The sequence below is a fragment of the Salmo salar genome, chromosome ssa01, assembly GCF_905237065.1.
Source record: "Salmo salar chromosome ssa01, Ssal_v3.1, whole genome shotgun sequence".
NCBI lineage: Eukaryota > Metazoa > Chordata > Actinopteri > Salmoniformes > Salmonidae > Salmo > Salmo salar.
The window spans coordinates 167646056-167665367 of NC_059442.1; the positions used below are offsets into that span (position 1 = coordinate 167646056).

Here is a 19312-nt window from a genome sequence, read left to right on the forward strand (position 1 = left end):
GTAGCCTAGCCCATAGTCCTATATGTTTTAATAAGGTTAGTAGCCCATAGTCCTATATGTTTTAATAAGGTTAGTATCACCCCTCATGTATCCTAGCCCATAGTCCTATATGTTTTAATAAGGTTAGTAGCCCATAGTCCTATATGTTTTAATAAGGTTAGTATCCCATAGTCCTATATGTTTTAATAAGGTTAGTATCACACCTCATGTAGCCTAGCCCATAGTCCTATATGTTTTAATAAGGTTAGTAGCCCATAGGCCTATATGTTTTAATAAGGTTAGTATCACACCTCATGTAGCCTAGCCCATAGTCCTATATAAATTCTTAAAATGAAGCACATTAATCTGCTTTACAACGGGGTTTAGAGCCTAACTGCCATACATAAGTGGAACATTTATGCTTATAGCCTACTGCCAGGTGCGCATTGCTGCGTTTATAATGTGAAGAAATAGCCTAATAGTTGATTTTAAGCTAAATGCTCTCGTCTAGTTGCGTCAGGCTCATTGCTTAAAACAGTTTTTTTTTTTTAGGCTAGTGGTTGTATTCATTTGGGATGTATCGCATGCCACTTCCCCGACTATGTTTGAATATTTATTTCTCACACAGAATATAATAGGTCTGCTGTTGTACTACAGCGGATAGTAGATTGACATAGGCTAGTGCTTTTGCTGTTCGTTAGGCCTGCGGATCTTGTTGGCTGACGAAAAGTAAATGTGGACATTTCTTTCAATATGTGCCTCATGCATCATGCAGCCTAAATGAAAACATACAGCTCAACATTTGCATCACAACTAAAGTTACATAAATAACTGTAAATTAAGTTTTCTTTGTTAACAGCTCAACAACACAGAATAGCTGCATGTGCCCACTCCCTCAAATCGTTTGGAGGAAAAAATATCCTTTCTATTTTAATCAGCTATGTTCAATTTTATTCTTCGTACTATAAAGTAAAATATAAAATAACGCCACGGAATTCTAAGCAAATCTTGTCTGTTAAATGAACTAGTGTCACACCACAGCCATATGGCCTAATGAACTAGTGTAGTCCACAGACATATGGCCTAATGAACTAGTGTAGTCCACAGACATATGGCCTAGTGAACTAGTGTAGTCCACAGCCATATGGCCTAATGAACTAGTGTAGTCCACAGCCATATGGCCTAATGAACTAGTGTAGCCCACAGACATATGGCCTAATGAACTAGTGTAGTCCACAGCCATATGGCATAACCAGATCAGGACCTGATAAATGAACTAGTGTAGTCCACAGACATATGGCCTAATGAACTAGTGTAGTCCACAGCCATATGGCCTAATGAACTAGTGTAGTCCACAGACATATGGCCTAATGAACTAGTGTAGTCCACAGACATATGGCATAACCAGATCAGGACCTGATAAATGAACTAGTGTAGTCCACAGACATATGGCCTAATGAACTAGTGTAGTCCACAGCCATATGGCCTAATGAACTAGTGTAGTCCACAGACATATGGCCTAATGAACTAGTGTAGTCCACAGACATATGGCCTAATGAACTAGTGTAGTCCACAGCCATATGGCATAACCAGATCAGGACCTGATAAATGAACTAGTGTAGTCCACAGACATATGGCCTAATGAACTAGTGTAGTCCACAGCCATATGGCCTAATGAACTAGTGTAGTCCACAGACATATGGCCTAGTGAACTAGTGTAGTCCACAGCCATATGGTCTAATGAACTAGTGTAGTCCACAGCCATATGGCCTAATGAACTAGTGTAGTCCACAGACATATGGCCTAATGAACTAGTGTAGTCCACAGACATATGGCCTAATGGACTAGTGTAGTCCACAGACATATGGCCTAATGAACTAGTGTAGTCCACAGACATATGGCCTAATGAACTAGTGTAGTCCACAGACATATGGCCTAATGAACTAGTGTAGTCCACAGCCATATGGCATAACCAGATCAGGACCTGTTAAATGAACTAGTGTAGTCCACAGCCATATGGCCTAGTGAACTAGTGTAGTCCACAGCCATATGGCCTAATGAACTAGTGTAGCCCACAGACATATGGCCTAATGAACTAGTGTAGTCCACAGCCATATGGCATAACCAGATCAGGACCTGATAAATGAACTAGTGTAGTCCACAGACATATGGCCTAATGAACTAGTGTAGTCCACAGCCATATGGCCTAATGAACTAGTGTAGTCCACAGACATATGGCCTAATGAACTAGTGTAGTCCACAGACATATGGCCTAATGAACTAGTGTAGTCCACAGACATATGGCCTAATGAACTAGTGTAGTCCACAGCCATATGGCATAACCAGATCAGGACCTGTTAAATGAACTAGTGTAGTCCACAGCCATATGGCCTAGTGAACTAGTGTAGTCCACAGCCATATGGCCTAATGAACTAGTGTAGTCCACAGCCGTATGGCCTAATGAACTAGTGTAGCCCACAGCCATATGGCCTAATGAACTAGTGTAGTCCACAGCCATATGGCCTAATGAACTAGTGTAGTCCACAGCCATATGGCCTAATGAACTAGTGTAGTCCACAGCCATATGGCCTAATGAACTAGTGTAGCCCCACAGCCATATGGCCTAATGAACTAGTGTAGTCCACAGCCATATGGCCTAGTGAACTAGTGTAGTCCACAGCCATATGGCCTAATGAACTACTGTAGTCCACAGCCATATGGCCTAATGAACTACTGTAGTCCACAGCCATATGGCATAACCAGATCAGGACCTGATAAATGAACTAGTGTAGTCCACAGACATATGGCCTAATGAACTAGTGTAGTCCACAGCCATATGGCCTAATGAACTAGTGTAGTCCACAGCCATATGGCCTAATGAACTAGTGTAGTCCACAGACATATGGCCTAATGAACTAGTGTAGTCCACAGACATATTGCCTAGTCAGATCAGGACCTGTTAAATGAACTAGTGTAGTCCACAGCCATATGGCCTAATGAACAAGTGTAGTCCACAGACATATGGCATAACCAGATCAGGACCTGATAAATGAACTAGTGTAGCCCCACAGCCATATGGCCTAATGAACTAGTGTAGTCCACAGACATATGGCATAACCAGATCAGGACCTGATAAATGAACTAGTGTAGCCCCACAGCCATATGGCCTAATGAACTAGTGTAGTCCACAGCCATATGGCTTAATGAACTAGTGTAGTCCACAGCCATATGGCTTAATGAACTAGTGTAGTCCACAGCCATATGGCCTAATGAACTAGTGTAGTCCACAGCCATATGGCATAACCAAATCAGGACCTGCTAAATGAACTAGTGTAGTCCACAGCCATATGGCCTAATGAACTAGTGTAGTCCACAGCCATATGGCCTAGTGAACTAGTGTAGTCCACAGCCATATGGCTTAATGAACTAGTGTAGCCCACAGACATATGGCCTAATGAACTAGTGTAGTCCACAGCCATATGGCATAACCAGATCAGGACCTGATAAATGAACTAGTGTAGTCCACAGACATATGGCCTAATGAACTAGTGTAGTCCACAGCCATATGGCCTAATGAACTAGTGTAGTCCACAGACATATGGCCTAATGAACTAGTGTAGTCCACAGACATATGGCCTAATGAACTAGTGTAGTCCACAGACATATGGCCTAATGAACTAGTGTAGTCCACAGCCATATGGCATAACCAGATCAGGACCTGTTAAATGAACTAGTGTAGTCCACAGCCATATGGCCTAGTGAACTAGTGTAGTCCACAGCCATATGGCCTAATGAACTAGTGTAGCCCACAGACATATGGCCTAATGAACTAGTGTAGTCCACAGCCATATGGCATAACCAGATCAGGACCTGATAAATGAACTAGTGTAGTCCACAGACATATGGCCTAATGAACTAGTGTAGTCCACAGCCATATGGCCTAATGAACTAGTGTAGTCCACAGATATATGGCCTAATGAACTAGTGTAGTCCACAGACATATGGCCTAATGAACTAGTGTAGTCCACAGACATATGGCCTAATGAACTAGTGTAGTCCACAGCCATATGGCATAACCAGATCAGGACCTGTTAAATGAACTAGTGTAGTCCACAGCCATATGGCCTAGTGAACTAGTGTAGTCCACAGCCATATGGCCTAATGAACTAGTGTAGTCCACAGCCATATGGCCTAATGAACTAGTGTAGCCCACAGCCATATGGCCTAATGAACTAGTGTAGTCCACAGCCATATGGCCTAATGAACTAGTGTAGTCCACAGCCATATGGCCTAATGAACTAGTGTAGTCCACAGCCATATGGCCTAATGAACTAGTGTAGCCCCACAGCCATATGGCCTAATGAACTAGTGTAGTCCACAGCCATATGGCCTAGTGAACTAGTGTAGTCCACAGCCATATGGCCTAATGAACTACTGTAGTCCACAGCCATATGGCCTAATGAACTACTGTAGTCCACAGCCATATGGCATAACCAGATCAGGACCTGATAAATGAACTAGTGTAGTCCACAGACATATGGCCTAATGAACTAGTGTAGTCCACAGCCATATGGCCTAATGAACTAGTGTAGTCCACAGCCATAGGGCCTAATGAACTAGTGTAGTCCACAGACATATGGCCTAATGAACTAGTGTAGTCCACAGACATATGGCCTAGTCAGATCAGGACCTGTTAAATGAACTAGTGTAGTCCACAGCCATATGACATAACCAGATCAGGACCTGCTAAATGAACTAGTGTAGCCCACAGCCATATGGCCTAATGAACAAGTGTAGTCCACAGACATATGGCATAACCAGATCAGGACCTGATAAATGAACTAGTGTAGCCCCACAGCCATATGGCCTAATGAACTAGTGTAGTCCACAGACATATGGCATAACCAGATCAGGACCTGATAAATGAACTAGTGTAGCCCCACAGCCATATGGCCTAATGAACTAGTGTAGTCCACAGCCATATGGCTTAATGAACTAGTGTAGTCCACAGCCATATGGCTTAATGAACTAGTGTAGTCCACAGCCATATGGCCTAATGAACTAGTGTAGTCCACAGCCATATGGCATAACCAAATCAGGACCTGCTAAATGAACTATTGTAGTCCACAGCCATATGGCCTAATGAACTAGTGTAGTCCACAGCCATATGGCCTAATGAACTAGTGTAGTCCACAGCCATATGGCCTAATGAACTAGTGTAGTCCACAGCCATATGACATAACCAGATCAGGACCTGATAAATGAACTAGTGTAGTCCACAGCCAAATGGCATAACCAGATCAGGACCTGATAAATGAACTAGTGTAGTCCACAGCCATATGGCATAACCAGATCAGGACCTAACATAAGGACAACTCAGAGTATGCTATTCTGTTTCTTCTTAACTGCTGTGTGACTTGACATGAAACTAGACTAGAGGTTTAATCCCAGTGCTGAGCTAGTGTGTAGCAGCTAATTGTTGTATGACACGTGTTTGTAGAATGTTCAGTCCCCTATTGACTGAGGTGAATGAAGATACAGCAAGGTGATCATGGGCTGGAGTCGATTTGGCTTGTTTTTTGCTGTTCTCCAAAGAGCATTTTTAGAGTTTTAAACTGTGTAGAAATGCAGTAAATTAACTTCAATTTGATAAAAACAAATCCAGGGCTCTTGTCTAAAGTAGTGCGGGAATAGGGCATAGGCTGCCATTTTGGACGCAGGCAGAATTGGAGAAGAGAAGAGGAGAGATGGGGCCATAGAGAGCGTCTTTGTTCTGCTCTGTGAATGTGTGACCACATGTTATCATGTGTTCTGTTTCCCCTCCCAGCGTTCAAATTCATGTCTGGGCCTTGGACATTCAATAAGGACTCAGTCTGACTCTCTCTCTCCATTTCCCCTTTCTCTCCATCGCTCTCTGTTTCTCTGTGTCTCTCTCTCCCTCTGACCTACTCTCTCTCTTCCTTACCATCCCCCTCTCTCTCTCTCTCTCTCCCTCTTTCTCTCTCTCTCGCTCTCTCTCTCTCTGTCCAACTCCGTCTGTCTCTCTATCTCTCTCTCGCTCTCTGTCCAACCCCCTCTCTCTCTCTCTCCCTACCTCTCTCTCTCTCTCTCTGTCCAACCCCTTCTCTCTCTCTCTCTCTCCCTACCTCTCTCTCTCTGTCCAACCCCCCTCTCTCTCTATCTCCCTCTCTCTCTCTCTCTCTCTCTCTCTCTCTCTCTCTGTTAGTTCCCAGTGCCCCTGTACTGTGCATCGCAGGGCAGGATGTTTATTTCATGCTTTATCATACGTTAGCGAGGTAATGACGTTTAATTGCGTGCTCGTTTAACGACCTCCGACGCTAACCCTCCTTCGCTAGCCTATCACGCCAGCCTCTGCCCACCAACTGCCATTTTGGAGTTTGGCATTAAAGCGGTAGCGTTAGGGGACGAAGCAGGATATCAGGCTGTACCATGGAGCTGCTTGGGGCCTTTTACAGGAGGAAGCTCCGGAGGAAACAGAAAGTCCTGGGGACAGAGACAAGGGGGCTGGGGCGGTCAGACAGGGTGCTGTGCAAGTCCCCTTCTGAGACCAGTGTCAACCACCTGGCCACTGGACTCATCTCCAAGGTTCTACGCTTCACCAGGTAACACGGGCGGGGGGTTTGGTTGGGCTTAGTATTAAAGTTAAACATGACTCCACTTCACACTTTGCGACTTGGACTTGACATAAGTCTTGACCCGTTGTAATTGGACCTTCTGACGCGAATAAGAGTGACTTGGTCCCACCTAGGGTAACATCCTGGAGGTAGGCTGGGCCGACTCCAGGCATAAGCGACGTAAGCGGTCGCTTAGAATAGTAGAAGACACAAGGTGGAAGTTCGAAATGTAGTTGTACATCATTCATTTTTTTCTCTTGTTGTTATGTTAGTCGCTGACAGTCCTCCGTCAGCTTAACGTGTTTTAGATTGGTAAACTAGTCTAGCTTAACGTGTTTTAGATTGGTAAACTAGTCTATCTTAACGTGTTTTAGATGGGTAAACTAGTCTAGCTTAACGTGTTTTAGATTGGTAAACTAGTCTATCTTAACGTGTTTTAGATTGGTAAACTAGTCTATCTTAACGTGTTTTAGATGGGTAAACTAGTCTAGCTTAACGTGTTTTAGATTGGTAAACTAGTCTATCTTAACGTGTTTTAGATTGGTAAACTAGTCTAGCTTAACGTGTTTTAGATTGGTAAACTAGTCTAGCTTAACGTGTTTTAGATTGGTAAACTAGTCTAGCCAGCTATCTAAACGTGTTTTAGATTGGTAAACTAGTCTAGCCAGCTATCTAAACGTGTTTTAGATTGGTAAACTAGTCTAGCTTAACGTGTTTTAGATTGGTAAACTAGTCTAGCTTAACGTGTTTTAGATTGGTAAACTAGTCTAGCCAGCTATCTAAATGTGTTTTAGATGGGTAAACTAGTCTAGCCAGCTATCTAAACGTGTTTTAGATTGGTAAACTAGTCTAGCCAGCTATCTAAACGTGTTTTAGATTGGTAAACTAGTCTAGCCAGCTATCTAAACGTGTTTTAGATTGGTAAACTAGTCTAGCCAGCTATCTAAACGTGTTTTAGATTGGTAAACTAGTCTAGCCAGCTATCTAAACGTGTTTTAGATTGGTAAACGAGTCTAGCCAGCTATCTAAACGTGTAGTGATCACGATTGAGTACCGACTGTTCACGCAGGGCACGTTCCCAGGGGCCCCAATTTTGATTTTGTTAGTCACTCTCACTCAGATATCATTAACATGGCGTTAAGGCATGGCAAAATGTGTACAATTGTAGGAAATTCACTTTAAAATGTATGTTTAGGCCGCGAGGTGGGTAGCCCCCAAAACCAAATCTCGCTTAGGGACTCCTGGAGGTAGGGTTAGTACAAGGGTAACATACTGGTAGGGTTAGTACTAGGGTAACATACTGGTAGGGTTAGTACTAGGGTATCATACTGGTAGGGTTAGTACTAGGGTAACATACTGGTAGGGTTAGTACTAGGGTAACATACTGGTAGGGTAACATACTGGTAGGGTTAGTACTAGGGTATCATACTGGTAGGGTTAGTACTAGGGTAACATACTGGTAGGGTTAGTACTGGGGTAACATACTGGTAGGGTTAGGACTAGGGTATCATACTGGTAGGGTTAGTACTAGGGTAACATACTGGTAGGGTTAGTAGGTAACATACTGGTAGGGTAACATACTGGTAGGGTTAGTACTAGGGTATCATACTGGTAGGGTTAGTACTAGGTTATCATACTGGTAGGGTTAGTACTAGGGTAACATACTGGTAGGGTTAGTACTAGGGTAACATACTGGTAGGGTTAGTAGGTAACATACTGGTAGGGTTAGTACTAGGGTAACATACTGGTAGGGTTAGTACTAGGGTATCATACTGGTAGGGTTAGTACTAGGGTAACATACTGGTAGGGTTAGTACTAGGGTAACATACTGGTAGGGTTAGTACTAGGGTAACATACTGGTAGGGTTAGTACTAGGGTATCATACTGGTAGGGTTAGTACTAGGGTAACATACTGGTAGGGTTAGTACTAGGGTAACATACTGGTAGGGTTAGTACTGGGGTAACATTCGGGTAGGGTTAGTACTAGGGTTAGTACTGGTAGGGTAACATACTGGTAGGGTTAGTACTAGGGTATCATACTGGTAGGGTTAGTACTAGGGTAACATACTGGTAGGGTTAGTACTAGGGTATCATACTGGTAGGGTTAGTACTAGGGTAACATACTGGTAGGGTTAGTACTAGGGTAACATACTGGTAGGGTTAGTACTAGGGTAACATACTGGTAGGGTTAGTACTAGGGTAACATTCGGGTAGGGTTAGTACTGGGGTAACATACTGGTAGGGTTAGTACTAGGGTAATATACTGGTAGGGTTAGTAGGTATCATACTGGTAGGGTTAGTACTAGGGTAATATACTGGTAGGGTTAGTAGGTATCATACTGGTAGGGTTAGTACTAGGGTAACATACTGGTAGGGTAGCATACTGGTAGGGTTAGTACTAGGGTAACATACTGGTAGGGTTAGTACTAGGGTAACATACTGGTAGGGTTAGTACTAGGGTATCATACTGGTAGGGTAACATACTGGTAGGGTTAGTACTAGGGTAATATACTGGTAGGGTAACATACTGGTAGGGTTAGTACTAGGGTAACATACTGGCAGGGTAACATACTGGTAGGGTTAGTACTAGGGTAACATACTGGTAGGGTTAGTAGGTAACATACTGGTAGGGTTAGTACTAGGGTAACATACTGGTAGGGTTAGTACTAGGGTAATATACTGGTAGGGTTAGTACTAGGGTATCATACTGGTAGAGTTAGTACTAGGGTATCATACTGGTAGGGTAACATACTGGTAGGGTTAGTACTAGGGTAACATACTGGTAGGGTTAGTACTAGGGTAACATACTGGTAGGGTTAGTACTAGGGTAACATACTGGTAGGGTTAGTACTAGGGTAACATACTGGTAGGGTTAGTACTAGGGTATCATACTGGTAGGGTTAGTACTAGGGTATCATACTGGTAGGGTTAGTACTAGGGTTAGTACTGGTAGGGTTAGTACTAGGGTATCATACTGGTAGGGTTAGTACTAGGGCATCATACTGGTAGGGTTAGTACTAGGGTAACATACTGGTAGGGTTAGTACTAGGGTAACATACTGGTAGGGTTAGTACTAGGGTAACATACTGGTAGGGTTAGTACTGGGGTAGCATACTGGTAGGGTTAGTACTAGGGTAATATACTGGTAGGGTTAGTAGGTATCATACTGGTAGGGTTAGTACTAGGGTAACATACTGGTAGGGTTAGTACTAGGGTAACATACTGGTAGGGTTAGTACTAGGGTAGCATACTGGTAGGGTTAGTACTAGGGTAACATACTGGTAGGGTTAGTACTAGGGTAACATACTGGTAGGGTTAGTACTAGGGTATCATACTGGTAGGGTAACATACTGGTAGGGTTAGTACTAGGGTAATATACTGGTAGGGTAACATACTGGTAGGGTTAGTACTAGGGTAACATACTGGCAGGGTAACATACTGGTAGGGTTAGTACTAGGGTAACATACTGGTAGGGTTAGTACTAGGGTAACATACTGGTAGGGTTAGTACTGGTAGGGTTAGTACTAGGGTATCATACTGGTAGGGTTAGTACTGGTAGGGTTAGTACTAGGGTATCATACTGGTAGGGTTAGTACCAGGGTATCATACTGGTAGGGTTAGTACTAGGGTAACATACTGGTAGGGTTAGTACTAGGGTAACATACTGGTAGGGTTAGTACTAGGGTATCATACTGATAGGGTTAGTACTAGGGTAACATACTGGTAGTGTTAGTACTAGGGTAACATACTGGTAGGGTAACATACTGGTAGGGTTAGTACTAGGGTATCATACTGGTAGGGTTAGTACTAGGGTAACATACTGGTAGGGTCACATACTGGTAGGGTTAGTAGGTAACATACTGGTAGGGTTAGTACTAGGGTATCATACTGGTAGGGTTAGTACTAGGGTAACATGGTTTATTGGGACACTCGTCTTCTAATGGGACTGGTTTATTGGGACACTCGTCTTCTAATGGGACTGGTTTATTGGGACACTCGTCTTCTAATGAGACTGGTTTATTGGGACACTTGTCTTCTAGTGAGACTGGTTTATTGGGACACTCGTCTTCTAGTGAGACTGGTTTATTGGGACACTCGTCTTCTAATGAGACTGGTTTATTGGGACACTCGTCTTCTAGTGAGACTGGTTTATTGGGACACTCGTCTTCTAATGAGACTGGTTTATTGGGACACTCGTCTTCTAATGAGACTGGTTTATTGGGACACTCGTCTTCTAGTGAGACTGGTTTATTGGGACACTCGTCTTCTAATGAGACTGGTTTATTGGGACACTCGTCTTCTAATGAGACTGGTTTATTGGGACACTCGTCTTCTAATGAGACTGGTTTATTGGGACACTCGTCTTCTAATGAGACTGGTTTATTGGGACACAGGACTAGAATAGAAGGTGTTGTATTTTCAGTTTGTGGATTGGATTAAATACTCAGGCGTGGTGTGGAGAGGGACTTTCTGCAGTTTTAGAATTTTTGTTAATGTTGATCATTGTGTCTGTTATGTACCTAAATCGTTTTGTTATTGTTAAGTAAAGTTGGATAAATGGTAAAAGAAAATGCTGGAATGTTGTAGAAATATGTGTTACGTGATGAATCACTATGGCGGTGTAAACAATGGCTACTTTCATGTATCTCTAGCTGGACGAAGGTGAAGATAGCATCGTTTCCTGTTTGTATTCCACACTAAGTGTTGTGGGTTTTTGGGATCAAGACGATCTTCTGAAATATGATGGCTGTTTGTTAGACAGCTAGTAGAAAGAATAGCATAGCTGAGAAGAGCTGTTGTTTCCAATCAGGAGAGGTTGGAGAGCTTGAATGATTTTTCTGGATGTGGGATTTAGGGACCGCCTGGTGTGTACTCTGCTTAAATCAGACTACTGTGAAAGCTTAAATCAGACTAGTGTGAAAGCTTAAATCAGACTAGTGTGAAAGCTTAAATCAGACTAGTGTGAAAGCTTAAATCAGACTAGTGTGAAAGCTTGGTTGTCAAGCTGCAGTGTTCATAGCTTGGCCTCCAGTGCTTCTGGTGAGAAGGGAGGACAAGGGGGAGGTATAGCCAGAGAGAGGGAGAGTCACACCGCTGTCCTGGCTGTCAACACAGTGATAGCATGCAGCTGGACTCTCCTGTGGCTCAGGGCCATCCCAGCCTGCAGTAGAACTCACCATCCCAGCCTGCAGTGGGCCTCACCATCCCAGCTGACAGTAGACCTCACCATCCCAGCCTGCAGTAGACCTCATCATCCCAGCTGACAGTAGGCCTCACCATCCCAGCTGGCAGTAGGCCTCACCATCCCAGCTGACAGTAGGCCTCAGCATCCCAGCCTGCAGTAGGCCTCACCATCCCAGCCTGCAGTAGGCCTCACCATCCCAACCTGCAGTAGGCCTCACCATCCCAGCTGACAGTAGGCCTCCCCATCCCAGCTGACAGTAGGCCTCAGCATCCCAGCCTGCAGTAGGCCTCACCATCCCAGCTGACAGTAGGCCTCACCATCCCAGCTGACAGTAGGCCTCACCATCCCAGCTGACAGTAGGCCTCACCATCCCAGCTGACAGTAGGCCTCACCATCCCAGCCTGCAGTAGGCCTCACCATCCCAGCCTGCAGTAGGCCTCACCATCCCAGCTGACAGTAGGTCTCACCATCCCAACCTGCAGTAGACCTCACCATCCCAGCTGACAGTAGGCCTCACCATCCCAGCTGACAGTAGGCCTCACCATCCCAGCTGACAGTAGGCCTCACCATCCCAGCCTGCAGTAGGGCCAGCCCCAGCCTGCAGTAGGCCTCACCATCCCAGCTGGCAGTAGGCCTCACCATCCCAGCCTGCAGTAGGCCTCACCATCCCAGCTGACAGTAGGCCTCACCATCCCAGCTGACAGTAGGCCTCACCATCCCAGCCTGCAGTAGACCTCATCATCCCAGCTGACAGTAGGCCTCACCATCCCAGCCTGCAGTAGGGCCAGCCCCAGCCTGCAGTAGGCCTCACCATCCCAACTGGCAGTAGGCCTCACCATCCCAGCCTGCAGTAGGCCTCACCATCCCAGCTGACAGTAGGCCTCACCATCCCAGCTGACAGTAGGCCTCACCATCCCAGCCTGCAGTAGACCTCATCATCCCAGCTGACAGTAGGCCTCACCATCCCAGCTGGCAGTAGGCCTCACCATCCCAGCTGACAGTAGGCCTCAGCATCCCAGCCTGCAGTAGGCCTCACCATCCCAGCCTGCAGTAGGCCTCACCATCCCAACCTGCAGTAGGCCTCACCATCCCAGCTGACAGTAGGCCTCCCCATCCCAGCTGACAGTAGGCCTCAGCATCCCAGCCTGCAGTAGGCCTCACCATCCCAGCTGACAGTAGGCCTCACCATCCCAGCTGACAGTAGGCCTCACCATCCCAGCTGACAGTAGGCCTCACCATCCCAGCTGACAGTAGGCCTCACCATCCCAGCCTGCAGTAGGCCTCACCATCCCAGCCTGCAGTAGGCCTCACCATCCCAGCTGACAGTAGTCTCACCATCCCAACCTGCAGTAGACCTCACCATCCCAGCTGACAGTAGGCCTCACCATCCCAGCTGACAGTAGGCCTCACCATCACAGCTGACAGTAGGCCTCACCATCCCAGCCTTCAGTAGGGCCAGCCCCAGCCTGCAGTAGGCCTCACCATCCCAGCTGGCAGTAGGCCTCACCATCCCAGCCTGCAGTAGGCCTCACCATCCCAGCTGACAGTAGGCCTCACCATCCCAGCTGACAGTAGGCCTCACCATCCCAGCTGACAGTAGGCCTCACCATCCCAGCTGACAGTAGGCCTCACCATCCCAGCTGACAGTAGGCCTTACCATCCCAGCCTGCAGTAGGGCCAGCCCCAGCCTGTTTGGACGGGGTGAGGCATGGGCCATCTCAGTCCTCTGTTATGTTTTTTTGACACAAGATGTCCCCTCACAGGAGAAATAAAGCTTCAGTAGAGTCACTACTGTTATCCCAACCTCCTCTCACAAGGGTTCTGTATATCCAGTAGTGTTCAATATCAGGGTTTAAACCGGATGTCTTGACAAAACGTACTCCCAGCAGTAGGACACAATGTACAATGCAAGTTGCGTGTGGTGTAGGCAGATCATTGGATAAAGGGTGTATGGGTATTGGTGTAGGCAGCTCATTGGATAAAGGGTGTATGGGTATTGGTGTAGGCAGATCATTGGATAAAGGGTGTATGGGTATTGGTGTAGGCAGCTCATTGGATAAAAGGTGTATTGTTGTAGGCAGATCATTGGATAAAGGGTGTATTGTTGTAGGCAGCTCATTGGATAAAGGGTGTATTGTTGTAGGCAGCTCATTGGATAAAGGGTGTATTGTTGTAGGCAGCTCATTGGATAAAGGGTGTATGGGTATTGGTGTAGGCAGATCATTGGATAAAGGGTGTATGGGTATTGGTGTCGGCAGCTCATTGGATAAAGGGTGTATGGGTATTGGTGTAGGCAGCTCATTGGATAAAGGGTGTATTGTTGTAGGCAGATCATTGGATAAAGGGTGTATTGTTGTAGGCAGCTCATTGGATAAAGGGTGTATTGTTGTAGGCAGATCATTGGATAAAGGGTGTATTGTTGTAGGCAGCTCATTGGATAAAGGGTGTATTGTTGTAGGCAGATCATTGGATAAAGGGTGTATTGTTGTAGGCAGCTCATTGGATAAAGGGTGTATGGGTATTTCCCTGTTAAGGGAGCAAAGGCCTTCTGGGAACCAGTCAAATGTGGTTCGTACAAGAGCTGTTTCTGGTTGCCATGGTTAATCTCAAGCAACAATTCACTTCTCAAAGATGAGTATTTCTTAGTCACTGTTTCACTGATGCATCCTGGTTGCTGTTAAATGATTGTGTTTGTGTTGTAGCACAAAGTAGCAGTCTGGTAATCTGGCGTGAGAAGTGGTTATAAAAACAGCAACAGCTCAGGGCTTCTGTTGAAGAAGATAACAGATTGGGTTGGAAACAATACGATTACTTCTTCATGATGCGTCCTTGTATAGTGACCAACAAATCCACCCACCGGCTGATGTTTAGTTGGCCATTCATCACCATTCACTACAGACCTGGGTTCAAATGCTATTTGAAATCATTTCCAATACCTTGGCTGGGCATGATTACGCCTGCCTGGTGCAATGGAACCAATAGAATAGTCCCAATAGTGCAAACTAGTAACCCCTGTCCATCAGGGGACTCCAGACAGACTAGTAACCCCTGTCCATCAGAGGACAGACTAGTAACCCCTGTCCATCAGAGGACAGACTAGTAACCCCTGTCCATCAGGGGACAGACTAGTAACCCCTGTCCATCAGGGGACAGACTAGTAACCCCTGTCCATCAGAGGACAGACTAGTAACCCCTGTCCATCAGGGGACAGACTAGTAACCCCTGTCCATCAGAGGACAGACTAGTAACCCCTGTCCATCAGAGGACAGACTAGTAACCCCTGTCCATCAGGGGACAGACTAGTAACCCCTGTCCATCAGAGGACAGACTAGTAACCCCTGTCCATCAGGGGACAGACTAGTAACCCCTGTCCATCAGAGGACAGACTAGTAACCCCTGTCCATCAGGGGACAGACTAGTAACCCCTGTCCATCAGGGGACTCCAGACTAGTAACCCCTGTCCATCAGAGGACAGACTAGTAACCCCTGTCCATCAGAGGACAGACTAGTAACCCCTGTCCATCAGAGGACAGACTAGTAACCCCTGTCCATCAGGGGACTCCAGACTAGTAACCCCTGTCCATCAGGGGACAGACTAGTAACCCCTGTCCATCAGAGGACAGACTAGTAACCCCTGTCCATCAGGGGACAGACTAGTAACCCCTGTCCATCAGGGGACAGACTAGTAACCCCTGTCCATCAGAGGACAGACTAGTAACCCCTGTCCATCAGAGGACAGACTAGTAACCCCTGTCCATCAGAGGACAGACTAGTAACCCCTGTCCATCAGGGGACAGACTAGTAACCCCTGTCCATCAGAGGACAGACTAGTAACCCCTGTCCATCAGGGGACAGACTAGTAACCCCTGTCCATCAGGGGACAGACTAGTAACCCCTGTCCATCAGAGGACAGACTAGTAACCCCTGTCCATCAGGGGACAGACTAGTAACCCCTGTCCATCAGAGGACAGACTAGTAACCCCTGTCCATCAGAGGACAGACTAGTAACCCCTGTCCATCAGGGGACAGACTAGTAACCCCTGTCCATCAGGGGACAGACTAGTAACCCCTGTCCATCAGGGGACAGACTAGTAACCCCTGTCCATCAGGGGACAGACTAGTAACCCCTGTCCATCAGGGGACAGACTAGTAACCCCTGTCCATCAGGGGACAGACTAGTAACCCCTGTCCATCAGGGGACTCCAGACAGACTAGTAGAAAAAAAACGCTTAAAGTATTTTAAAGAATTCAAATGATATTTGAACCCAGGTCTGATTTACAGGCAGTGTTCACAGCTGTAATGAATCATCAACAAATTGTCATAAACCCTCTGAGGCGTTGCGATGCGATCTGAAATGACTAACTACGTTAATATGTTGGTTCGCTCAACACTGTGATTCCCTCTGTGCTTCCCTCCAAACGCTAATATCTTCCAGCTTGTAGCTTCCATAACAATACATAAGCCTTGACAATGATTAGATTATAGCAGAGCCATGCATGGAAGGACAATATGGGGCTCTGGGCTGTACACCTTTATGTGTATCATTAGATTTAAAGACTTTATGTAACACAGCCTCTTTTTCTTTGTTTAGTTGTGGCCCGTACATAAGGCTTTGCATTACCAGCCATACATAAGGCTTTGCATTACCAGCCATACATAAGGCTTTGCATTACCAGCCATACATTAGGCTTTGTGTTATTAGTAATACATAAGGCTTTGCGTTATGAGTCATAGATAAGGTTTAGCGTTTTCAGCCATAAATAATGCTTTACATTATCAGCCATAAATAATGCTTTACATTATCAGCCATATATAAGGCTTTGAGTTATCAGTCATAAATAAGGTTTAGCGTTTTCAGTCATAAATAATGCTTTACATTATCAGCCATACATAAGGCTTTGCGTTATCAGTCATAGATAAGGTTTAGCGTTTCCAGCCGTAAATAATGCTTTACATTATCAGCCATAGGTAAGGCTTTGCATTATCGGTCATCAATCAACCTATTTGGATTCCTATTTGACTCAGTCACGCCTCCTTGGCCGTCCAACATTTCCTCATCTTCCACCCCCTCTAATGCGACTAGCCCCGACGCTCCTCCCTCTTTTCGCCCTGCATCCACTACAAAGGTCCTCCCTGCGGGCAGTCCCTGAGTCCGAGGTGCTAAAGGAGCTCCTGAAACTAGACCCCCCCAAAAAACATCTGAGTCAGATGGTTTAGACCCTTTCTTCTTTAAGGTTGCAGCCCCTGTCATCACCAAGCCTATTTCTGACCTTTTTAACCTGTCTCTCCTCTCCTTAATCTGTCACGGTTCGTCCTTTATTTAAAGGGGGAGATCAAGCTGATCCTAACTGTTATAGGGTTATTTCTGTTTTGCCCTGTTTATTAAAAGTGTTGGAAAAACTTGTCAATAATCAACTGACTGGCTTTCTTGATGTCTATAGTATTCTCTCCGGTATGTAATCTGGTTTCTGCTCAGGTTATGGATGTGTCACTGCAACCTTAAAAGTCCTAAATTATGTCACCATTACTCTTGATTCTAAGCAATGTTGTGCTGCTATTTTTATTGACTTGGCCAACGCTTTTGATACGGTTGACCATTCTATTATTGTTGGCCAGCTAAGGAGTATTGGTGTCTCTGAGGGGTCTTTGGCCTGGTTTGCTAACTACCCCTCTCAAAGAGTGCAGTGTATAAAGTCAGAACATCTGCTGTCTCAGCCACTGCCTGTCAGCAAGGGAGAACCCCAAGATTTGATCCTAGGCCCCACGCTCTTCTTAATTTCTTCTAGGGGTTTGAACGTTTAGTTCAAGGATCTCACAGCAGCCTAAAAGACATTGGTATGATTACTGGTACATCTTTGTTGTTATGGAAATCAGGAGAGTGTGTACTGCTTTCCTTATTGTTGGTGTGTGTCATATTGTTCTGTTTTTGTTGGTATGCTATGTGTGTGTTTGTGCATGCCTGTGTTCGCGTGTGTGACTGAGTTCATGTGTGTGACTTAGCATGCATAGTCCTCTCCCTCTATCTGAGCTATCTCCCGCCTCAGACGCAGCGAGCCCGTCTCCAGACCTCACTTTCTGTTCTGTTCTACAGACGCAGCGAGCCCGTCTCCAGACCTCACTTTCTGTTCTGTTCTACAGACGCAGCGAGCCCGTCTCCACACCTCACTTTCTGTTCTGTTCTACAGACGCAGCGAGCCCGTCTCCACACCTCACTTTCTGTTCTGTTCTACAGACGCAGCGAGCCCGTCTCCACACCTCACTTTCTGTTCTGTTCTACAGACGCAGCGAGCCCGTCTCCACACCTCACTTTCTGTTCTGTTCTACAGACGCAGCGAGCCCGTCTCCACACCTCACTTTCTGTTCTGTTCTACAGACGCAGCGAGCCCGTCTCCACACCTCACTTTCTGTTCTGTTCTACAGACGCAGCGAGCCCGTCTCCACACCTCACTTTCTGTTCTGTTCTACAGACGCAGCGAGCCCGTCTCCACACCTCACTTTCTGTTCTGTTCTACAGACGCAGCGAGCCCGTCTCCACACCTCACTTTCTGTTCTGTTCTACAGACGCAGCGAGCCCGTCTCCACACCTCACTTTCTGTTCTATTCTACAGACGCAGCGAGCCCGTCTCCACACCTCACTTTCTGTTCTGTTCTACAGACGCAGCGAGCCCGTCTCCAGACCTCACTCGTGGCACTCCACCAAACTAGGCGAGGGCCAGCCAGACCCCAGCATGGTGCAGATATCCCAGGGCACCATAGACCCTCCCTGGCATCACACATACAACTCCAGGTTAGTCAATCAATCAATCAAGTAATAAAGCGATCCATTAAGTGATCAATAAATCAAATATATTTATAAAGCTATTTTTTTAACAGTTGTCATAAGCCACACCCCTACTAATATCACCAGGTGATCAGACTGTAGAATGTACCTTAAGCCACACCTCTACTAATATCACCAGGTGATCAGACTGTAGAATGTACCTTAAGCCACACCTCTACTAATATCACCAGGTGATCAGACTGTAGAATGTACCTTAAGCCACACCTCTACTAATATCACCAGGTGATCAGACTGTAGAATGTACCTTAAGCCACACCTCTACTAATATCACCAGGTGATCAGACTGTAGAATGTACCTTAAGCCACACCTCTACTAATATCACCAGGTGATCAGACTGTAGAATGTACCTTAAGCCACACCCCTACTAATATCACCAGGTGATCAGACTGTAGAATGTACCTTAAGCCACACCTCTACTAATATCACCAGGTGATCAGACTGTAGAATGTACCTTAAGCCACACCTCTACTAATATCACCAGGTGATCAGACTGTAGAATGTACCTTAAGCCACACCTCTACTAATATCACCAGGTGATGGGATAGCATCTTTCTCCATCATGGTCACATGGTGAGTAGCCTGTTTGCAAATATTGTGTAGAACATTTTTGAGTAAGTTGGTAAATCTTCATGTATTTTTAAGAAATGTCACTACCAAACATCTAATGTAT

The 19312-nt window shown here is 45.7% G+C and overlaps 1 protein-coding gene across 6 annotated transcripts in view; it reads left to right on the top strand.

The window, feature by feature from the left end:
• LOC106572051 (protein Shroom3) overlaps window positions 1-19312 on the top strand; it is a 174888-nt gene that overhangs the window by 113473 nt on the left and 42103 nt on the right. For 5 of the 6 annotated variants that reach the window (XM_045693924.1, XM_014145854.2, XM_045693926.1 and 2 more), the window contains one exon: window positions 18456-18587. In XM_045693924.1, coding sequence (XP_045549880.1) covers window positions 18456-18587 — 132 coding nt within the window. Of the gene's footprint in view, window positions 1-6178; window positions 6603-18455; window positions 18588-19312 lie in introns of those variants that run through there. The other variant, XM_014145863.2, reaches the window with a different exon arrangement.